This window comes from Chelonia mydas, chromosome 2 (genome assembly GCF_015237465.2).
Source record: "Chelonia mydas isolate rCheMyd1 chromosome 2, rCheMyd1.pri.v2, whole genome shotgun sequence".
Classification (NCBI taxonomy): Eukaryota; Metazoa; Chordata; order Testudines; family Cheloniidae; genus Chelonia; species Chelonia mydas.
Genome location: NC_057850.1, coordinates 202,441,179 through 202,460,298, shown reverse-complemented (window position 1 = coordinate 202,460,298; position 19,120 = coordinate 202,441,179). Strand labels below are relative to the sequence as shown.

Here is a 19,120-nt window from a genome sequence, read left to right as displayed (position 1 = left end):
AACTCTGAGCCCACCTTCTGGGGTACTGTTTGAGAGTCATCTAACATGGAATGAACATGAGCAAGCGCCTGAAGAAGAAAACACGGTTACTAACCTTTTTGTAACTGATGTTCTTCAAGATGTGTTGCTCATGTCCATACCACAACCAACCCTCCTACTCTTCTGTCGGAGTTAACGGCAAGAAGGAACTGAGAGGGTGAGTGGCTGGCAGCACCCTTTAGACCGACTCATGCTCATGCACTCCAGAGGGCACTAAAGCTGGTGTGATGGATACCACTGAGGGAAAACTCCCTGGCAATAGTGTATGCGGCATGCACACACCTAACATGGAACGGACATGGGCAACACATCTTGAAGAACAACAGTTATGGAAAGGTTAGTAACTGTTTTTTCTTCTCACTCTACTAGAAAGATGGGTCAGAGAAAGCTGAGGTAAAACTGTGGAATTGCAATATTCTACGTTCCACAGTCACAAGACAGGTTCTAAATATTCCTATGTTGTAAATTTTTTGGAGCAAGGACTGACATAGTAAATGTGTGTGCTACATCTAGTCAAATGGAACCCCTAATCATTGAAAGGGATCTCTCAGTACCACTGTAATATAAATAATCCAAAAGAAAACTTGTACATGTTAGATGTTTGCAATAGCAATCAAAATCCACCAGGTATGAACTCAATCATACACTGTGTTTGTACTCTACTAGCTTGTATTGTAGGCATGCTTAGGTGTGATGGCTACGGCATTTCCAGCGGTGGATATAACAGGAATGCTGATCCCCTGAAATAGTGTCTAAAGCCTGTAATTTCATGTGTCACTCATTCCTATTCTAGTGTGATGCGTTGTAACCTAACTAGTTAAGCTCACTTTTTATAAACAGGAGGCAATTTTACTTCATAAGGAATCTGAAGGAAAATATCTTGATATCATTTTTTTTATGTTGTGCTTGCAAGGAGTTTAGAAGTGATCTCTAACTGCTGTTTTTTCTACATAGAATGAAAGTGATGTCTTAATTCTCAAGAGAAATGAAGTGCAGCAGAATTTGTACTCTGCAGTGGAAGAATTCATTCGGGAAGTAGATGAGCTACCTCTCTCTGAGCGTTCAACTATTTTGCAGGTTGGAAAGAAACTTCTTACTATTATTATTAAACACCTCTAATCTGCTCTTCAATTTTTTTTTTGAAGTTCAGTGTGTTAGAATTGGAGGTTTCAACAGCAATAATTTGAGCTTAGTGTGTTACATGGCTAGGCAGTACAACTTTTTCTACACGTTTCTGCTAAATTATCTCTATAGTTTGATTTACTCAGTAAGCACAGCAACTTGCAATACACTTTTTAAAAGTTCTAGTCATTTCTGTTCAAAATATGTAATTAGTCCTATACTTTTATAGTGTATATGCTGAGGTTCCCTGTAGTGTTGTTTTTTTTTTTCCCACATGGAAAATGGGTAAGGTAGTGGGAAATTACTTAAAACCATATACAGACACATTTTAAAATATTCAAAAACAGTTCAGCACTGAAAAATGGTATCAAGCCTGTATTCCTGTTTGCAGAGTTCTTTCATCTGAAGACAAAAGAATGTGAAAACTAAGAATTGCTATAATCCAAAATCATTAAACACTTTTCATCTCTGTATTAAGCCTCAGCCTTTAACAGTTTACTGTTCTGACGCTTAAACCATTAGGAAAATGACCAATTCCTGATTGTTTGTAAGCAGTGTGTCCCTGTAACCCCAGGAACTTTTCATTTGGTGTTGAAAAGGGTTTAGATGCTAGTTTAGGCAGAGCAAACCAGTGTTCAGCACATTCACAGAAACCCAGCGGAACTTGGTTTCAGTCATGCTATCTCAGTCATGCTTTCTGTAACAATTTTGTCTGATCTCTGTTAGCAGCAAGAATGTTCTCAACACCATTTGAAGTGGGGAAGAGTGGTTAGCAATGGGTTGTCTTTTCTGGGGCAGACAAACCCTAATGTGTGTGCTGCTTTTCACATCACGTGTGAATGAATGTCAATCAAGAAGAAATAAGTTGTGATGATCAAGCTAAGTTTCCCTGTAACACATGATGGCTTCGAAACCTGGCCTGTGAAAGTGAGTGCTAGTATTGTATATTAGCTCATGGCCACATAGGGCACATCTGCAATACTTTTTTTCCCATTTTTTCCTTTTTTACTCTGTTGTGATATACACACTTGAAAATGTGACTAAGTTTTACATTTGCAAAAAATTCTTTTATAACCAAAATTTCAGTATGTTTGAGGGATTTTTAATGGAGAAACTTTATTGTAGTGAATAACGATAAGCAAATATACATTCTTCTTCATTAAGCTGTACCACTCAAGATCATAGTAACAATGAGTCATCTGAGTACGTGCAAACAAATGAGAACCCAAACTTCGGCCAACCTGTTCAAGTCTGGCACGGATCTGATCAACGTGTCAATAAAAATTAGCATTATTGAAAACATTTGAATTGGGAGTGTTTTTAAATAGTGCATTCAGAAGTACAGTTATATCTAAAAATACTTGTTTTTCTGATTCTGCTGCTCTACTGCAGAACTGGATGTTTTTGATTCACTAGAAAATGAAGTCATATAAATAGATTATCAGGGTCTGGCATCATTGGAAAGAATGAAATGTCTTGATCTAATAGTTTCAAATTAGAATAAAACTGATTTTTTTCCTAGCTGCATTACAAGATTGTGCTTCTTTAGCTCCACTAGGTGGTAGTCTTTAAACATTTTTTAGACGCTGCACCGGAATAGAATTAAAGCAAGATTTTTTCAGATAGTTAATAGTGTTTTGAATGTTGAGTGCATTCAGACCTTCTCCTATTAGTTGTGTTCAACAAAATAAACTTTTTTTTCTTGTTCTTTAAGATAACTCTGCTGACAGACTCAACTACTATTGTGATGAAAGACTAAAATAATACTTCAAATGCTACCAAATGCCTTGGTTATAGACTAGTCTAACATATAGCTGCTTGGGTTTTCAGTTACTGTGTTTACTCAGTAAGAGCAATTATGAAGAAATAGGATTCAATTTACAGGATTTTAACAGGAAAGTTTTCCTTGATAGCCTGATTCCTCATACAGATTATTTCTTCTAACTAGTTTTTCAGTGTGACTAGTTCCAGACGTATTTATTACAGGTTTGGGAATAATATTGCAATAAAACTATTTCAGTTCAGAAAGTATGTTGTTACCCAGACCTGTTTTCAGGTGCTAAGTAGCACTCTGAAATTAATTTTCTTTTCCAGATGAAATGTCTGTTTTGTTTCTGTCTATTCTCAACCCAGAGGTTACTTCTCCAATCTCTTCACCAACTCCCGTGCACAAAATAAATTGTGGTAAATTCTTGTCCAGCTGTTCTTGAGAAAGTGTAAAAAAGGGTTTTCATCAGGCAGAAATTCTTCAGATGACTTTTATGTATTCAGATAATTCAAATGGCTGTTATAAACTTGTCATAGACCTACCCCTTAGTTAAGAAAAGCATATTTTGCATATTTGAAGAGGTCTGGTTTAGAATGAAGTAGTAGAAAACCATCTGTTATGCTTGCGTGAATCTTATTCACTACTATCACAGTGGTCAGGCACACTTTTAAATAATAAAAATACATTCAGTGTCCCAAACTGTAGCAGTGTTGCATGTTTTAATGTTGGGAAGTTTATTTACGGTCCCTACCACAGCTAGAAATCTGCTATGCTGCACATTTACAGTATAAGAGTCTAATTGTAAAAATATAATCCTATACAATGCTAGGTACATGTAATGAGGCTATTCCAGTTGTTGGAATAAGTATTTTCTGTCTCTTGTATATCTAAATTCTCAGCCATCCTGTTGCATAATTTTTTTTTGTATTACAGTATTATATGTTATCGTATCTTGTGCATTCAACAAAGATTTACATCTGGTACGTTAACCTTGTAAGTTATGTTGTAGCAATGTTAGTATATATTATTGTTTCCAAAATCATTGGGGAACTGGACATAATCAACCAATCAGAATTGCTACACCTGCAAGAAGGTAAGGAGTCAAAAAAGGCTGTTATTCAGGGAAGGGTACCCGGCTAGTCTCCTTCCTCTTCAGTCTTTTTTTTACCTCCTGAATGTATAGGTGATGCTTCAACCTTCTGATCTATGAAGGACAGTTAAGAGACAACTATGTTATGAAAGATAATTGGAGGGGATAGTTTGCCTATAGCTAAATCCAGATCTGAGGCACTGGCTGAGACTCCCCTTAGGAATAATCTTCTTCCCATGCTGCTGCCTCTTTCCATTCACCAGTGGCATGGAACACCTCTGCTACGTTTGGGTAAGGCCTCTAATGTTGCCACCCTATTTGTGTGTGGGGACGGGGGGAAGCCCAGGCTTAGCCTCTGCCTGTCCTCAGCTATCACTGGTGTGATGGGAGAACTTTAGCTATAGGCTCCTCTGTTCTCTATAGCTTCTGGTGATCTTGGGCTCCTTTCCACCCCCATCTCATGTAGCAGCTTATTCCTAAGAGGGAGGTCTGGATCAGGTACATACATGCCTCTACCCTGGTTTCTCTCCAGCTTGCTCTGTCAGCAGCAAGGGTAGTGGTACCAAACTTTTCCTGTCACACTCCCCTCTTACCAGTAATGGAATCTGGCTGCATCCCCCCTCCATTACTGCACAGTTGGCTCAGCAGAGGAGTTTGGGTGAAACTGGGCCTGGGGGAGCAACTGGGGCTAGAGGTGGAGCTGGCCTGGGGGTGGAGAGGGAATGAGGGCAGAGCTGTGGCTGGGGGCAGAGTGGAGCTGTGGCTGGGGGTGGAGCTGGTCTGGGCACCTTGGCCTTGAAAGTTCCTCCATGCCTCCTAAGGGGGCATGCCACACAGTTTGGTGACCACTGAGCTAGGGGAACCTCTTAGTGACTTCTGCCACTTGGAAACGTATAATGGCAGGCAGCTGCCTAAGTTCTCTGCTACAGCAGGAAGCCTTATACAGGTTGCCCTTCCCTGTGGTTCCTGTTGTGCCATTGGGCCCTTTGTTGTGATAGCCTTGGGTTCTGCCAAGGGTACCCGACCCCTTTATTGAGCAGGTGCAGAGCCAGCCTCTTCTGGCTTCATACAGATCCATGCATTTCTTCATCCACAGTGGGTTCTTTGCCTGCTTTCTCCATTGTTTGTATTCACGGCAATGTGTGTGTGTGTGGGGGGGGGGGGGGGTTGATCTGACTGTAGTCGGTTTACATTGTATGGGACGGATCATCAGTCAGCCAAGGGAATCTCCTTCAGCATACAACAACTTTCTGAGTTCAGTGCTTCATCTCTCTTTCCTCAGTCCCAGTTTTAAGACTCCTATCTGTGCTCCCTCATCAATTTCCCCTTTCCCGCCCTCTTGATGCTCCAGTCCCTCTTGCTCTCTGATTCTTGCAGAGAGACCCTGTTGGCCTGCCTCTTTGAATCCTGGAAGAGGAAGCTTGCTGGAGCCGTGTTGGTGGGAGAGTTGGGGTGGCAGTGTGAAGTACTATGCCTCTGATCAAGCAGAAGCTCTTATTGCTAGGATATTAGCATCTTTGGAGGAAAACAGCCATCTCTAAGAGATGCTGTACAGTTCCCCATAGTGTTCCCCTTTTGCAAGGTTGTCACTGTTGGTAAGTATCTTACTTCTCCCCAAGTGGCCAATAAGTATTTCTCTGACCTTAAGGTCAAAGTAGTGGGTGTCGCCTCTAAATCTGCTCTGCCTACTTTCTCATCACACCAGTGATGCTATTCATCCATAGAGAATCTGGGCCAGATTTGCAGTTGCTCTCCTTGCTGTCCTGGTTGTCACCATTTAGCATTGATCGCTCGAGTGCTGCAGTCTGGTCTCAGCAACTGGGTCACAGAGCTGACTGTCACGGTGACAGAAGTGATCAAGTGGTCATTGGAAGACTCCAGGCAAGTGACAGAATTCTTGTGTAATGTCATTTTTGGTAGTGCCCAGTTGGCTGTCAGCTCTGTTGGTATCTCCAAGCTTGGCTGCAGGCAAGTTTAGCTCTGGGACTAGAAGGATGACCTACCTGCAGAGATAAAGCTTGCTGCCAGATTCTTTTTAAAGGAGCTGAACTCTTTGGAGAAGGCGTTGGTAATATATCCTGAGCATTTTGAGGCCTAAGAAAACCCATTGTCTCAGTTTCCAAAACACCCTGCATCAAGCAAGCCTTTCAGCCTAATTCTCTCATGGTTATATTAAGTCCTTTTGATGCAGGGAACAATCTAGACAAGTAAAATCAGCAGTTCACCACCTTTAGAGCTCATGGTAGGAGCTTGCAAGCTGATGGGAAAGTGTTTAGCACAAAAAATACTGTCAGCCATTCAAATCCCCTTTTTTGGGGAGCACTTTGTCTTTTGGTCACAGAAAAGCAAATGCCATCATCAAAAAGGAACGCACAAATATTCCACAGCATGGAACTTCTTATCTAGGTGCACAACCCTAGGTTCAGAAAATAGCTTTTTGCCAGGATGTATCAGCAGAGAATTGACCTAGCATTTTCTTCAATTTATTTGTCAGATCTTTTTTCTTTAAAAGTGTGGGTTTGCTCCCTAAGCTTTGGCCTGAAAACCATCTCTTTCATGCTGACTTAGTCATCCCCCCGTCCCGTCCCCCCCAAGTTCCATATACGGAGGGAAACTCCACGTTTCAAGTATTTATGTTGTATTTAGATTGAACTGGAAGTTTCAGGATTGGAAAAGCCCTGTTTATTAGGGTCTTGAAAATGCACGGGGTAGGCGCCTCAGATACTGCAGTTTATGTGTGGGATTGTTCTCTTAGATTATGACCAAAAGAGCTCAGGAGAGATTTGACTAGAGACCTTTGTCTCCTGGCATCAGTTTAGAATGTCAGAGCTGTTATGTGGTTGACACATCTCACGACCCACTTGTTCTCTGCATTTGGACCGCTCTGTAGGGAGCAATCTAAGGTGAGCTCCTTTTTTCTTAGTACTATTGGTCACATCCACATCCAGTTCTTGGTCACAGGGAAGAAGAGATTTGAGAAAGGGAAAATTACTTTATTGTAGTCTCTCCTCTCTCCCGCCCCCTCCCCCCACCTTCTGAATCCTGCTTTCCTCTCGCCTGTCTTTTGTATGCTATTAGATATGTCTGAAAGTGCTTGATTGGAAAGGCAGGAGCCTGGTTATGTAGATGCCACCATGATTCACAGACATCTTACCTCTGGCAGGTGAGAGACATAGCACAGCCAGTTCTGAGAGGAAAGGAGGAGACTACACACTTAGCAGTAAATAATAGTGTAATTTGCGACTTGAATAGGATGTGGGTCTAGATTTTCAGAAGTGAAAAGTGCTGTAGTGAGTCAGCACACAAGCTTAATTCTTTCATTTGTGATCATACATTAAATGTTTTTTAACGGCCTGTTTATAGGACGTCCATCAAGTTCTTTTCTGTTTGCATACCTGCTGTTTTTTTTTGTTGTTGCTTACCCTGTACAGGAACTGTCTGCTTCTCTGGGGGCAGTATATGGTCAAGCTAGTGAAGCAGATGACTCTGAGGAGGCATTTCAGCAGTTTTTTGAGTGGAAGCAAACTAAACTGGAAGAATTCAGTCGTGTCAGAAGCGGTACAAATGCTTCCCTACAGATTCTTGCAACATGGTTCAGTGGCATGATAAAGGTAGAACAGACTTTACTTCTATCCTGTAATGTATGTGAAAAAGACACAGTTCTGCATGCAGATAGTAATCTTGTGCAATAGATGTTTGTGCCTGATTGGCTGGCATTACGGGAGAGCTAAATACAAATTTCCATAGTTGTACTTATGAAGAGTGCGACTTGCTGCCAGTGTTTCAGTGCAAAAAGGACAGCACTCAGTGAGGACCAGATTACTATTTTAGCTCAGTACCTAATACATATTGGAGTCAGCTGGTACAAAATACAAATGCATGCTCTTGGGTTAGAGGACATGTTTTGTGGTTCAGTTAAGTGTTTTTCTGGTTTGACCTAATATAAGCATATCATGGGGGGAGAAAGAACTGCTCAGTGCATTAAAATAATCTGTTCAAACTTTTCCGATGATTAAACAAAAACATCCTCATTGCTCCTTTCATACTACTTTTGAACTAAAGACTTGAGGGTAAATTAAAGGAATCTAATCAAACATCGGTGCTGAAATAGTCTGAGGAGAGAGAAACAAAAACAAGGATTACCAAATAAATGAACAGGCTGTTTCTGATTTTAAAATGCTCTAGGTACAGATTACCTTTTTCTTGCCTTGAATGTTAGATGGAGGAATTAATTCAAATTGGAAGGTTGTTTAATATTCTGTTTTTACGTAGTATTGTTCCTGATCTGATGTGCTGTTTTAATGCTATCTTATAGCTTCTTACAACAGTGCTTAGTCTATATCCAGCAGTTTACTCACAGTACATTGGGTAGGGTTCAGTTACCTCCCCTTCCTTCTCCACCCCCACAAGAAATCAGAGAATCCTCTTTAGAACTTTGCCAGATCAGAATACTGACCCTTGCACCGCTGATACAAGATGATGTGCTTTAAGTGCATGCCAGAAATAGAGGGCTATTTTGTTTTACTGGCGTCAGTTTTATTTTCCTTGTTGAATTGTGGTAGTGGGTGCCGTAGAGATTTAGAAAATGCTCCTGAATGGTGCTGTTGCAGCATTTTCTTTTAAGCTCTATGGGAACTAGTCAATAATATTGTGGAGCAGCCTTTTGGATATATCTACACAGCCATTAAATGCCCGTGGCTGGCCCGGCTTGCAGGACTCAGGCTGTAAAATTGCTGTGTAGACTTTCAGGCTCTAACTGGAGCCTGAGTTCTGGACCCCATGAGAGAAAAGGGTGCCAGAGCCTGGGCTCCAGCTTGAGTCCGAACATGTACATCACAATTATAAGGCCCTGCAGCCTGAGCCCTATGAGCCAGAGTCAGCTGACTCTGGTCAGCTGTGGGTGTTTAATTGCTGTGTAGACATACTCCGTTAGTCTGGAAGGTGTCAGGCAGTGGCTGCCTGAAGACAACTGCTGCTTAGGAGCAGTTGGACAATGGTTTGGGGCCAGGGAGAGGTAAGACTAAGACAATAAAAATGACCTGAACTTCCAAGGATGATTTAAAAGTGAAAAAAGCAGTCTGTTTGGATGAGGAAGGAGAATATTATGAAGGTGAGCCATTTATTAACCATTAATAGTTTCAGCCACTTAGGCCTATTCCACACTACAGTATTTTACTATGCCTAAGTACTGCTGTGAACAGTTGGGTTACCTGACGTGGTGAATGCTTTTTTGGTAGTCAGTATAGACTGGAGTGGGCTGCATTCAGCATGATGTCAGTTAACATAATTATTCACAACTGTGTTGAGTTGCAGTTCAGGTGTACCAGACCTTAGAAACACAGTTACAGTTAAAGCAGTTTTAGTTACGTGACTGATATTATGTATGATCCAAAATAGTAATATTACCAAGGGATATTTTTGTGTGCTGGTGTGACTGCACAAGCTGATGCATTCATTCAAATCTAAACTCTGAAAATAGTCCAGGGAGTTGGGGAATTTCCAGATTTATGTATCTGTGGTTTTGGCTGGGGGAGGGAGCTTTCGGCCCCTAGACCTTTCATCAGCTTCAGATGTGATTCCAAGATTTCTCCATTGCAACTGGCTGGATATTACAGTTCCTGTTTTTGTGAAAAAAGGGTGACCACACTGGACAGGGAAACTATTTTAGTTTTTGTTTTGTTTTGTTTTTTAAGTTCCTTCAAATGTTTACTACTTTCACTGCAAATCCATTCTTAACATGAATCCATGTCTGTTTCCATGAAACCTACAATGAAAATGGCAGACCACAGCAGAGACATTGTGGCTATCATTTTCAGAGGTTGGGTGGTCATTTTCAAATGTACTACTCCTGACTTTTTGAGCCAATGTGTTCTTCAGGCCTGCATTGTTACATACCTACTATAATTTTAGCTTTTTATTTTGTGAAGTTCTTAAAATTAAAGCAATAACACATTTTCAAGATCTGCAGTTATACCGAATATACACTGTTATGAGATGGTTGTTTGAATGAATCTGAATAGGGCAAGTATGTAGTATAGCTTTGTATCTCTGGTGCATATGCTGTGTATTAATTACAGAGATCAGATTCCCATGTTAGTGTGGTCGCTGCTGTTAATTTAATACTCCTACATGCACAATGAGAGAGAAAGCTATTTATTTAAAATATTTGGCATTGCAGTTAATATTTGGTGTAGCCACAGGCTAATCTTGCTCCATTGATTTATTCTCTGCTCTATGGCACCCTAAACTTCATGCACAGGGGCAAGTTAAATTGTTTTCTTTGCAGGAAAAGCCTGTGCTTCATGTTGTGCACATCTAGGAGTTCATATAGCACAACAAACCAGTCACTTGTGTGCTCCTTTACTGGGATCTCTGCAACAGCCTTCGGTGTAGGAAGTACAGAATTCCTCCTATTTCGGAATAACGCCTCGAGAGCTCCTTTACCTCAGGGCTCACTAGAACGTTTTAATTTTGGAAGTATGCAGCTCTTTTCATTCCCTCACACCCCGATCCACCAGCTGTTAAAATGTAACATGGACCCCAAAATACATTTGTGCACAATCTGCTTCTTATTTTTCATTAAAATGGTTCAGCTGCTTAGTTCACCTCACTTAAAAACTACTTGCTTACAAAATCAGACATAAAAATATAAAAGTGGCACAGCGCACTATTACTGAAATTGCTTACTTTCTTATTTTGCCTGTATTAAATTTTAGGTTGTACTGTCTTCGCTAGTGCTGTTTATGTTTCCTGTTGTTAAAAGTAGGCAAATATCTAAATGAGTTGATGTTCTCCCTGGAAGATCTCTGTGTTCCCCCACGGGTATGTTTACTCCTGGTTGAGAACCACTGGGCTAATTTGTTAGTGAAAACGTTTTAATCCTGTGGTAATAGTACATGGAAAAAGCTGCGCTAAGCACAGTTTCACCACACTGAGCTCAGTAACCAAGCAAGCTCTGATTACAGCCTTTATTTCTGTAATGAAAGGTCTGGGTAATAGAATACATCAGCTATCCATGTGTCCATTTCACTTACAGTTAAACACTATGCAAGAGCAAGGTGTGCATTCCTGGGCTATTGGTACAAAACTTGTGTTTTGTTAAGCATGAGGCAGAAACAAGCATCTTTGGCCACCTTGCACCAAAGGCTCTGAAGTGTTTTTTGCTGTTGGAGCTTTTAAAAAAAAAAAAAAATCTTACAGCAACTTAGAGCAATTAACAGCTTCAGAAATATTTCTTTCTCTCTCTCTCTCTCTCTCTCTTCCCTGCAAATATATCTCCACTATCCTTTTTTCACATGTGGCAAAAATTGCTTAATTTAGCTTTGATGTTGCTTTATCTCTTTTTTTTTTTGGGGATTTTTACAGAGGGAGAAGCCAACTAACAGCTGTTTAAGCATTACTAGATGTTGTCAAAAGGTTTCTCAATAATGAAACCTAAAAGTGCCTGTGTAGAAACATGAAGATGGGGAAGGGAATGGGTTTAACTGAAGACATCCCCTTTATTTTTCTCTGGAAAAATAATTAAAAACACAAAATGAAAGGCTCTGTCAGAGAAACTAAAGGGTTCTTTAACCCAGTGGTTTTCCAGACTACTGTACCCCTTTCAGGAAACTGATTTGCCTTTTGTACCCCCAAGTTTCACCTCACTTAAAAACTATTTGCTTACAAAATCAGACATAAAAATACAAAAGTGTCACAGCACACTAGCACTGAAATATTGCTTACTTTCTCATTTTTACCGTATAATTATAAAGTAAATTTTGACCCTCAGGTTGAGAAAATCTGATATAGTATCTAGGGCAGTAAAAATAAATAGTTTGTATGAAATTTTAGTTTGTACTGACTTCACTTGTGCTTTTCATGTAGCCTGTTGTAAAACTAGGCAAATATCTAGATGAATTGATGTACCCGCTGGAAGACCTCTGCTTACACCCAGGGGCATGCATACCCCTGGTTGAGAACCACTGGATTAACCTACCAGTTTTGTCTTGGTCATTTTCTGTTTCATTGTGTGAGTGAGAAAATATGTTATTTTCAACATCAGAGACTCAACAGGTGATGGATTTGTGATTCCTCTGCCACTTACATTAGTTTTAGTTTTTAATTTAGATAAAATCGGGATGAGGTTTGGAAAAAAGAACTGGAGGGAGGCAGGATTCAGTTTACATTTCTTTTCTAGTGATGAGGCACAGTCTATGGTGTACATTCTCTAGGAGTTGTATCAGCTGCAAATCTCAATCAGCCAATAAGAACCTGGCATTAGACTCTGATGGCCTGATTTCCAGAAGCGTTTGGCATTTGTGCCGAAGCTCTGTTTTAATAGGAAGTACTAATTCTTTGCTGGTATTGTGCATTAACTTGTAATTATAGCATTCAGTTCTCTTTCCCCTCAAGTTTTTTGACCTGACATCAGAAGTATCTTTGAAGTCAGAAGAAGTGGTTGGCAACGTGGATGAAGTTCTTGAGAAGGTTGAGTCAGATATCTGCAAAGAGCTGGAGATTTCTCTAGTTGTAAGTTCTTATCTCTATTTGTGCGTACTTCTGAATGTTTTACACAACTCTGATCCCAGTTACAACTTTTAATTTATGTATGGGTTGCTATTAATCATTGCAACTTAGGCAGTATCTTTTTCACAGAAATGAGGTGGAGAAGGTGTATTAAGTGTTACATAGGTTGTTCTCTGGTGATGTAAGTGCCAGCATTGTACAGTGGCCTGAGCATAGGAGTGGGAACTAGGAATTCCTGAGTTGTAATCACAGCTCTATCTCTAGCTTGCTGCATTGCCTTGTGCAAATCAGTGCCCCATCTGTGTAATGGGAATAATACTTCAGAGTGCTGTTGTTAAGTTTCATGTAAGTGTGCTCCGAAAATGTTAAGTGCGTAAAGTATTGTAGTAATTTAGATAATTTAGCCTGTTTCCATGCTAGCTCTTACTACAGTATATTCTCCAGTGCTTTGTCCAGTCTTAACTGGTTTCCACCACCTCTCCTTAAAGACTTACTCCATTCTGCTCTGATTAGGAAATGTTTTCTGATGTTCAGCCTAGTTTTATCGCTTCAGTTATTTGTCTTTCATGATAAAGAGGATTGCCCCATTCTCTTCATTTTGATAATTCTTCTCTGAACTCCTTGCACTGTCTCAACAGTACAAGTCCCTGCTGTACCAAAGAGAAACAGCCAGGAACAGAAATTGAATCAGTCTCTTGATAACATAATGCTACTAGAACTTCAGTTCAGTCAACACTTATTTTGACTGCAGTCTGCCACAGAGCAGGTGACTTGCTTTTTAGAGGTGAAGATGATGCACATCTTGACATTTAGTATCCATAAAAACTAAGCTGTTAAGCTTTTTTATACAGTACAAAATATAACATGACAAAAATGAAGCTTTTGTATGGAAATGCCAATCAGTCTTTATTTTACTGCAACTCTTTGGTGAACTTGTAAGACTTGTGAACTTTCCATTTCCAGTCTCCTCAAGAAAAGAGATAAAAATCTGACATTAGAGCCATTCCATTAACATTGGTATTTTCAGTAGAATTTTATATCTTAGATGTTGACACTTACAAATTGAGAATAACTGCAAGCCTTTTATCTACTTCTTATGTGTAATTCAACCCAGGCGCAAGATGAGGCAGATAAGGAAATAATCTTAAATGCTTACAATAAAGTTATACAGAAGATCCGTCAGGAGCAGCATCTAATCACTGTAGTACAGAGCAAGTATTTAACCAGTATTGAGGTCAGTTTACCCCTTTACCTGCTTGTCTATCACACTGTTCAATATTTTCTGAACTCATTTCTTTTTTAGGGTGTTCTTTAACTTTTCTTTTTATATTGAAGATTATGTGTGTCTGGTTCTGGTGGTAATTTGCTTTTTACTTTGGAAATAAGAATTGCTGGTCTCCTATTCTTAACTTAAAATTTAGAAATGCTTTTTATAAATAAGTAACAAAGTCTACAAACTCTTTTTAAAAATTCATGAAGTATAACTTTAAGGAGACTGTTGGTAGATGACTTTTTCCTGAAAGATGATTTTAAGATTGTACTTGTAAAGAAGCCTGCTCCTATAGGCAAGTAGTAATCTGTCCTACAAAAACTAAATTAAATAGTAGGCTTCAGCCAGTCTTTCCTAAATGTATTAGGACATGTATGTAAATACATTCACTAACTATTTCCTTTTTTAAACTTAGTTTAAAAAGCAGATTGCGGAATGGTTGAATAAAAGCCCGAACATTGACAATTTGTTCTCAATTAAGAAGACTTTGAAAAATGTAAAGGCACGACTCAGATGGAAGTTGGTTGAAAAGAGCAACTTGGAAGAAGTATGGAAATGTTCCCCCTTTTTTTTTTTTTTTTTTTTGAAACATATTACAGAGACATTAAATTGCTTATCCCAGCTAAGTGGTAACCAGTGGTTATAGTTTGCTAGATTGGAGACGTTTCCTTTAAGTTCTGACTAAACAGGCATTTATTTGAAGACCAATTTTAAGTTAAGTAGTTTTGACTCTAAAAGCTGTGGAGCTTTTCAAATATATTCCATAGTCCAGGCCTGGATAGCTTTGAAGTCAGCTCTTTTTGGGGAGGGGGAGAGTTTTGTGTAGTGACCCAGTCATATTTCATGTCATATTAAGCAAGAATATCTATCTTACTTTCCAGTGTTCACTGTGTGATCCCTTTCATCTTACTTGGTTTCTCAGATTCCATTTTTGTTCACCTTCCTGTGGGTTATACTTTGGTGTTCATCTATCACTTCAGGTTTTTATATGAATATTTTGTGTCTCCCCTATTCAAGTATGCGAAACCATCCCTGGGTGACACCACTGTTTACCTTTCTCCATTCTGAAAACTGACCACTTATTCCTACCCTTTGTCTGCTGTCTTCCAATTTTTAAAGGATGCCGTTTGTCTCTAACCTCTTATTTTACTTTTTACTGCAGAGTTCCAAAGGGATCTCATAAAACTGACTGACTTGGAAGCAAAATGGCAAATATAATTCAATGCTGATAAATGCAAAGTAATGCACATTGGAAAACATAATCCCAACTATACATGGAAAATGATGGGATCTATATTAGCTGTTACCACTCAAGAAAGAGATCTTAAAATCATTGTGGATAGTTCTCTGAAAACATCTGCTCAATGTGCAGTGGCAGTCAAAAAAGCTAACAATGTTAAGAATCATTAGGAAATGGATAGATAATAAGACAGAAAATATCATAATGCCACTATATAAATCCATGGTATGCCCAAACATTGAATACTGCATGCAGTTCTGGTCGCCCCATCTCAAAATAAGATATATTAGAATTGGAAAAGGGACAGAGAATGGCAACAAAAAAGATGGGCTATGGAACAACTTCCTTATGAGGAGAGATTAAAAAGAATATTCATGTTGGAAAAGAGATGACTAAGGGGGCATGTAATAGAGGTCTATAAAATCATCAGTGTTATGGAGAAAGTGAATAAGAAAGTGTTTTTTACCCTTCCACATAACACAAGAACCAGGGGTCACCCTATGAAATTAATAGGCAGCAGGTTTAAAACAAACAAAAGGAAGTACTTCTTCACAAAACGCACAGTCAACCTGTGAAACTCGTTGCCAGGGGATATTGTGAAGACCAAAGTATAACTGGGTTCAAAAAAGCATTAGATAAGTTCATGGAGGATAGATCCATCAATGGCTATTACTTAAGAATGTCAAGGATGCAACCCCATGCTCTAGGTGTCCCTAAGGCTCTGACTGCCAGAAGCTGGGAGTGGATGATGGGATGGATCACTCAATAATTGCCTTGTTGTGTTCATTTCCTCTGAAGCACCTGAAATTGGCCACTGTTGGAAGACAGGACAGTGGGCTACATGGATCATTGGTGTGACCCAGTATGGCCGTTCTTATCTGACAGAACAAGAACTCTAGATATATGTGTCTTACTACTCCCAAGAGTGTATTTACAGAAGACACCATCCTTACCTCCAGGAGTTTACAATCTTGAGTTTTAGATGTAGCACAGGTGAGAGTGACACACCAAAAAGTAATTGGGTAGGTCGGATGATGGTTACAGTCATGCCATCGTGCATATATTCAGTTTACACATATGCACATTTTGATGGTTTTTTTTAAACCACATATGCTTCAGTGATTGTGAGCACCGTAGAGTCGAGCTTTCAAGAGAGATTTAAAATTAGAGAGGCTAATGGACCAGAGAAGGAAGATGATTCCATACATAGGGAATGGCATACTTCCCGCCCCCCCCTCCCCACAAGTGATGCTTATGGGAGAAACAGGTGAATGGGCTATGAAGACTAGCGTCATTGGTAGAGAAAGGTGGAGCAATTACACTATAAGAGACAGAAGGTTTGGCAATTGGAAGGGAAGAGTTAGGTAGGGCCTTGAAAAGGAGAACAAAAGTTTTTTAGAACTCTAGTCGTGCAGATACCTGGGGCAGTTCAGTCTTTTCCACGAGACTCTTAAGGTTTTGTCTACATTCCTTCCACCGTCTGACCAGATTCTCTTCCTCTGGACTGTGCAGACAGAGGAGCGATTCAGCACTCCCACATTATCTATCACAGCCCAGCATTTAAAGACAATTTTGAGATCACTGTCTTCTCTTCTTTATTGAGCCAAAATTTCAGGGCCTTATTTCTCTGAATAGCATCACCTGCCATGCACCTTTCTTCTGTTAATTCTCCCTTCTGCCAGCATGGCAGAGCTGGCCGAAGGAATTGAGCTGAAGAGCAACCTCGTCCTCTGTCTGCAAGAAGATATTCTGTGGAGCCACAGAAGAGAAGTTCTGAAGTGATTGCTCCCAGCCCAGAGCCCTCCCTGAGTCAGGAGGAAAAGGCTCTTTATAGACAGCTTGTTGAGGCTTCTGTGTCTCACAACACCAGCCAGAACTCCCCCAGAAACACCTCCACTGCTTGGTCCTACTCAGCTCTTGGGAGTCTGGAGATATCGGTGTTGTCACTGATTAAGAATTCTTCAAGGGTAAGGCACTAAGTCGCCCCTAGTCCAGTCTCCCTCAAAGGGAGAAAAAAATCTAGTTTTGCATCTCAGGTTTTTAATGGGTTAATTGAGTCGTCAGTCAAGGGATCCATCATCCTTTCAGACAGTTGTTCTTCCCAAGAGGAGGATTTGGGATCTCTTAGGGGCAGTCCCCTCCACTTCCTCCCCAGTTCTGTATTACATGATGAGGCACAACTGGGCTCAAAACAAATTGTCTTTGCCCAGGCTAAGACTTCAAAGAGAACACTAGGCTAGGAGAGACTGATCCTCTGGGGATTCTTGCTCTGCAAAATACATTAGAAATCCAAAAAAGGCTTAAAATAACACAGGAAACAAGCACAGCAGGTCTTCAGCTCCTTGGGGGACCCTGAAGTAGGGGAACTGTTAGTTTTGGATCAGGACAACACCGAGGAACAGATGTGCTTGAAAATTGGCATGAAGGTTGGTGGGCACTACTGACATCTAGCCGGAGAGAGAGGACGTGAAAAGGGTAATATTTCTTCAATTCAAAACTAATAATTTGCTATCTCCTTATTTCTCCTTCAAGAAGATCACAAGGAAGAGCTGGAAAAAGGCCAACAAAAGGAAGAGGCTGAGTCTGATAGCCTTCCAGGTTCTAGAATTCCAAGATTCTCTCTTCATACTTCCTCAGCTGTGGTGTCCCTGTAAAGGACATGTTAATTCCTGCCAAGGGGAGATGTATTCAATATCTTCAGGCAGGAAGATGGAAGCTGCCCTTAGAAGAGAATTAGAAATGTTAGCATAGCCCTTTGAGTCTCATTGGTCATCACGTGCTTTGTGCAGCCTCAGTATCCTGATGGGATGCCCTTAAAGAGCTTTGACCCCCTGCCCCCCCCCCCCCAAAAAAACAAACAAACAAACAAAAAAACCATGTCAGTACTAGATAAAATATCCCTGATGATGTGTTCATGGAGGATGGAGCCATCAGTTCTGTGAGGCTGGCAGCAAGAGTTATGAGAACAAACTAAGTAGTCAGGTGCCAACTCCTACCAGTCCAAAAAGTCAGTATGTCTGCATCTGAGTGCCAACCTCCATCCAGCATGCAGGCCATCAGGCAGGATCATCCTACTTCTTAGACTCCTGGTTCAAGCAGTAGCACAGAAAACTCCAACCAAATTTAAGTGTTCTTGTGACCCCATGTGCCAGGTTGCAGTATCACTCCGATATGGTCTGGCTGCCTCTCCATTATGCCAGCAGGGAAGGGGCTCGTCTGTTACACCACCCAGATCTGGTGAGAGGCCAGTTGGGGAGGGGTGGGGACCCCCTCTTGTTGTGTGCCTCTGCCTAGTTCTGATTCTCAAAAGGTGGGGGCTTGGCCCCCTGTTAAAATGGGGGGGGCATTGCCCCCCTCTGGTCTCCAGTACCCAGGGGTTCAAGTTGTCCCATGCTGGAGGGTGTATTAGTGAAAAAGTATCTGTGTTGTATTCTGGAGCTTCAGGCTCCTGCACGTCCTTTCTTTTCCACTCTTTCCAGCCTCAATAGACAGTGACAAGCACCCTCAAGGAAATTTCACACCTTCTAGAATTATTTGCGACAGAGGCTGTTCCTCAGTGCAAAAAAGTCAAGGGCTCTAATCTCTTTTCTTCACAGAAAAAAAAAAAGAACTGACTGAGTCCAGGTGCAGTTAGACTTTAAGAGGCTGAGTGGATTGGAGGAGAAGACTGAATACAGGATGCAGACTTTCACTTCCCTTTTGCTACACTCTCCCTAGGAGAACTGATAATGGACCCGGAGGAGCTTATCTGCATAGTCGTGGAAGGCCCTGGTACCCGCAGTTCCTTCAGGATGCTTATAAAAATAGCCACTGTCAGTACAAAGTGTTACCATGCGGTCTGCCCTCCACACACAGAATGTTAACAAATCTACTGATAGAGATAGTGTCCTGTCTGAGGAGTCTAGGGACTCAGATGCATCTTTTCTTAAACTAAATACTCACCTCGTACAATCTTGCAAGAAGCAACCTAACCAGACCTGCATGCTGTAGGGACATTTGTCTGTGTCAAACTTAAAGAAGAGCTCTCTGATTCCCTTTCAGAGAACCATCTGCCAGGCTTGATGCAGAGACAGCATGCACATA

The 19,120-nt window shown here is 40.6% G+C and overlaps 1 protein-coding gene across 10 annotated transcripts in view; it reads left to right on the top strand.

Annotated features, from left to right (window-relative positions):
* STK31 (serine/threonine kinase 31) overlaps nt 1-19,120 on the top strand; it is an 84,457-nt gene that overhangs the window by 30,827 nt on the left and 34,510 nt on the right. For 7 of the 10 annotated variants that reach the window (XM_043541049.1, XM_043541054.1, XM_043541047.1 and 4 more), the window contains 5 exons: nt 994-1,116; nt 7,451-7,630; nt 12,414-12,530; nt 13,642-13,761; nt 14,213-14,344. In XM_043541049.1, coding sequence (XP_043396984.1) covers nt 994-1,116; nt 7,451-7,630; nt 12,414-12,530; nt 13,642-13,761; nt 14,213-14,344 — 672 coding nt within the window. The remainder of the gene's footprint in view (nt 1-993; nt 1,117-7,450; nt 7,631-12,413; nt 12,531-13,641; nt 13,762-14,212; nt 14,345-19,120) is intronic. The other 3 variants (XM_043541051.1, XM_043541052.1, XM_043541050.1) reach the window with 1 other exon arrangement.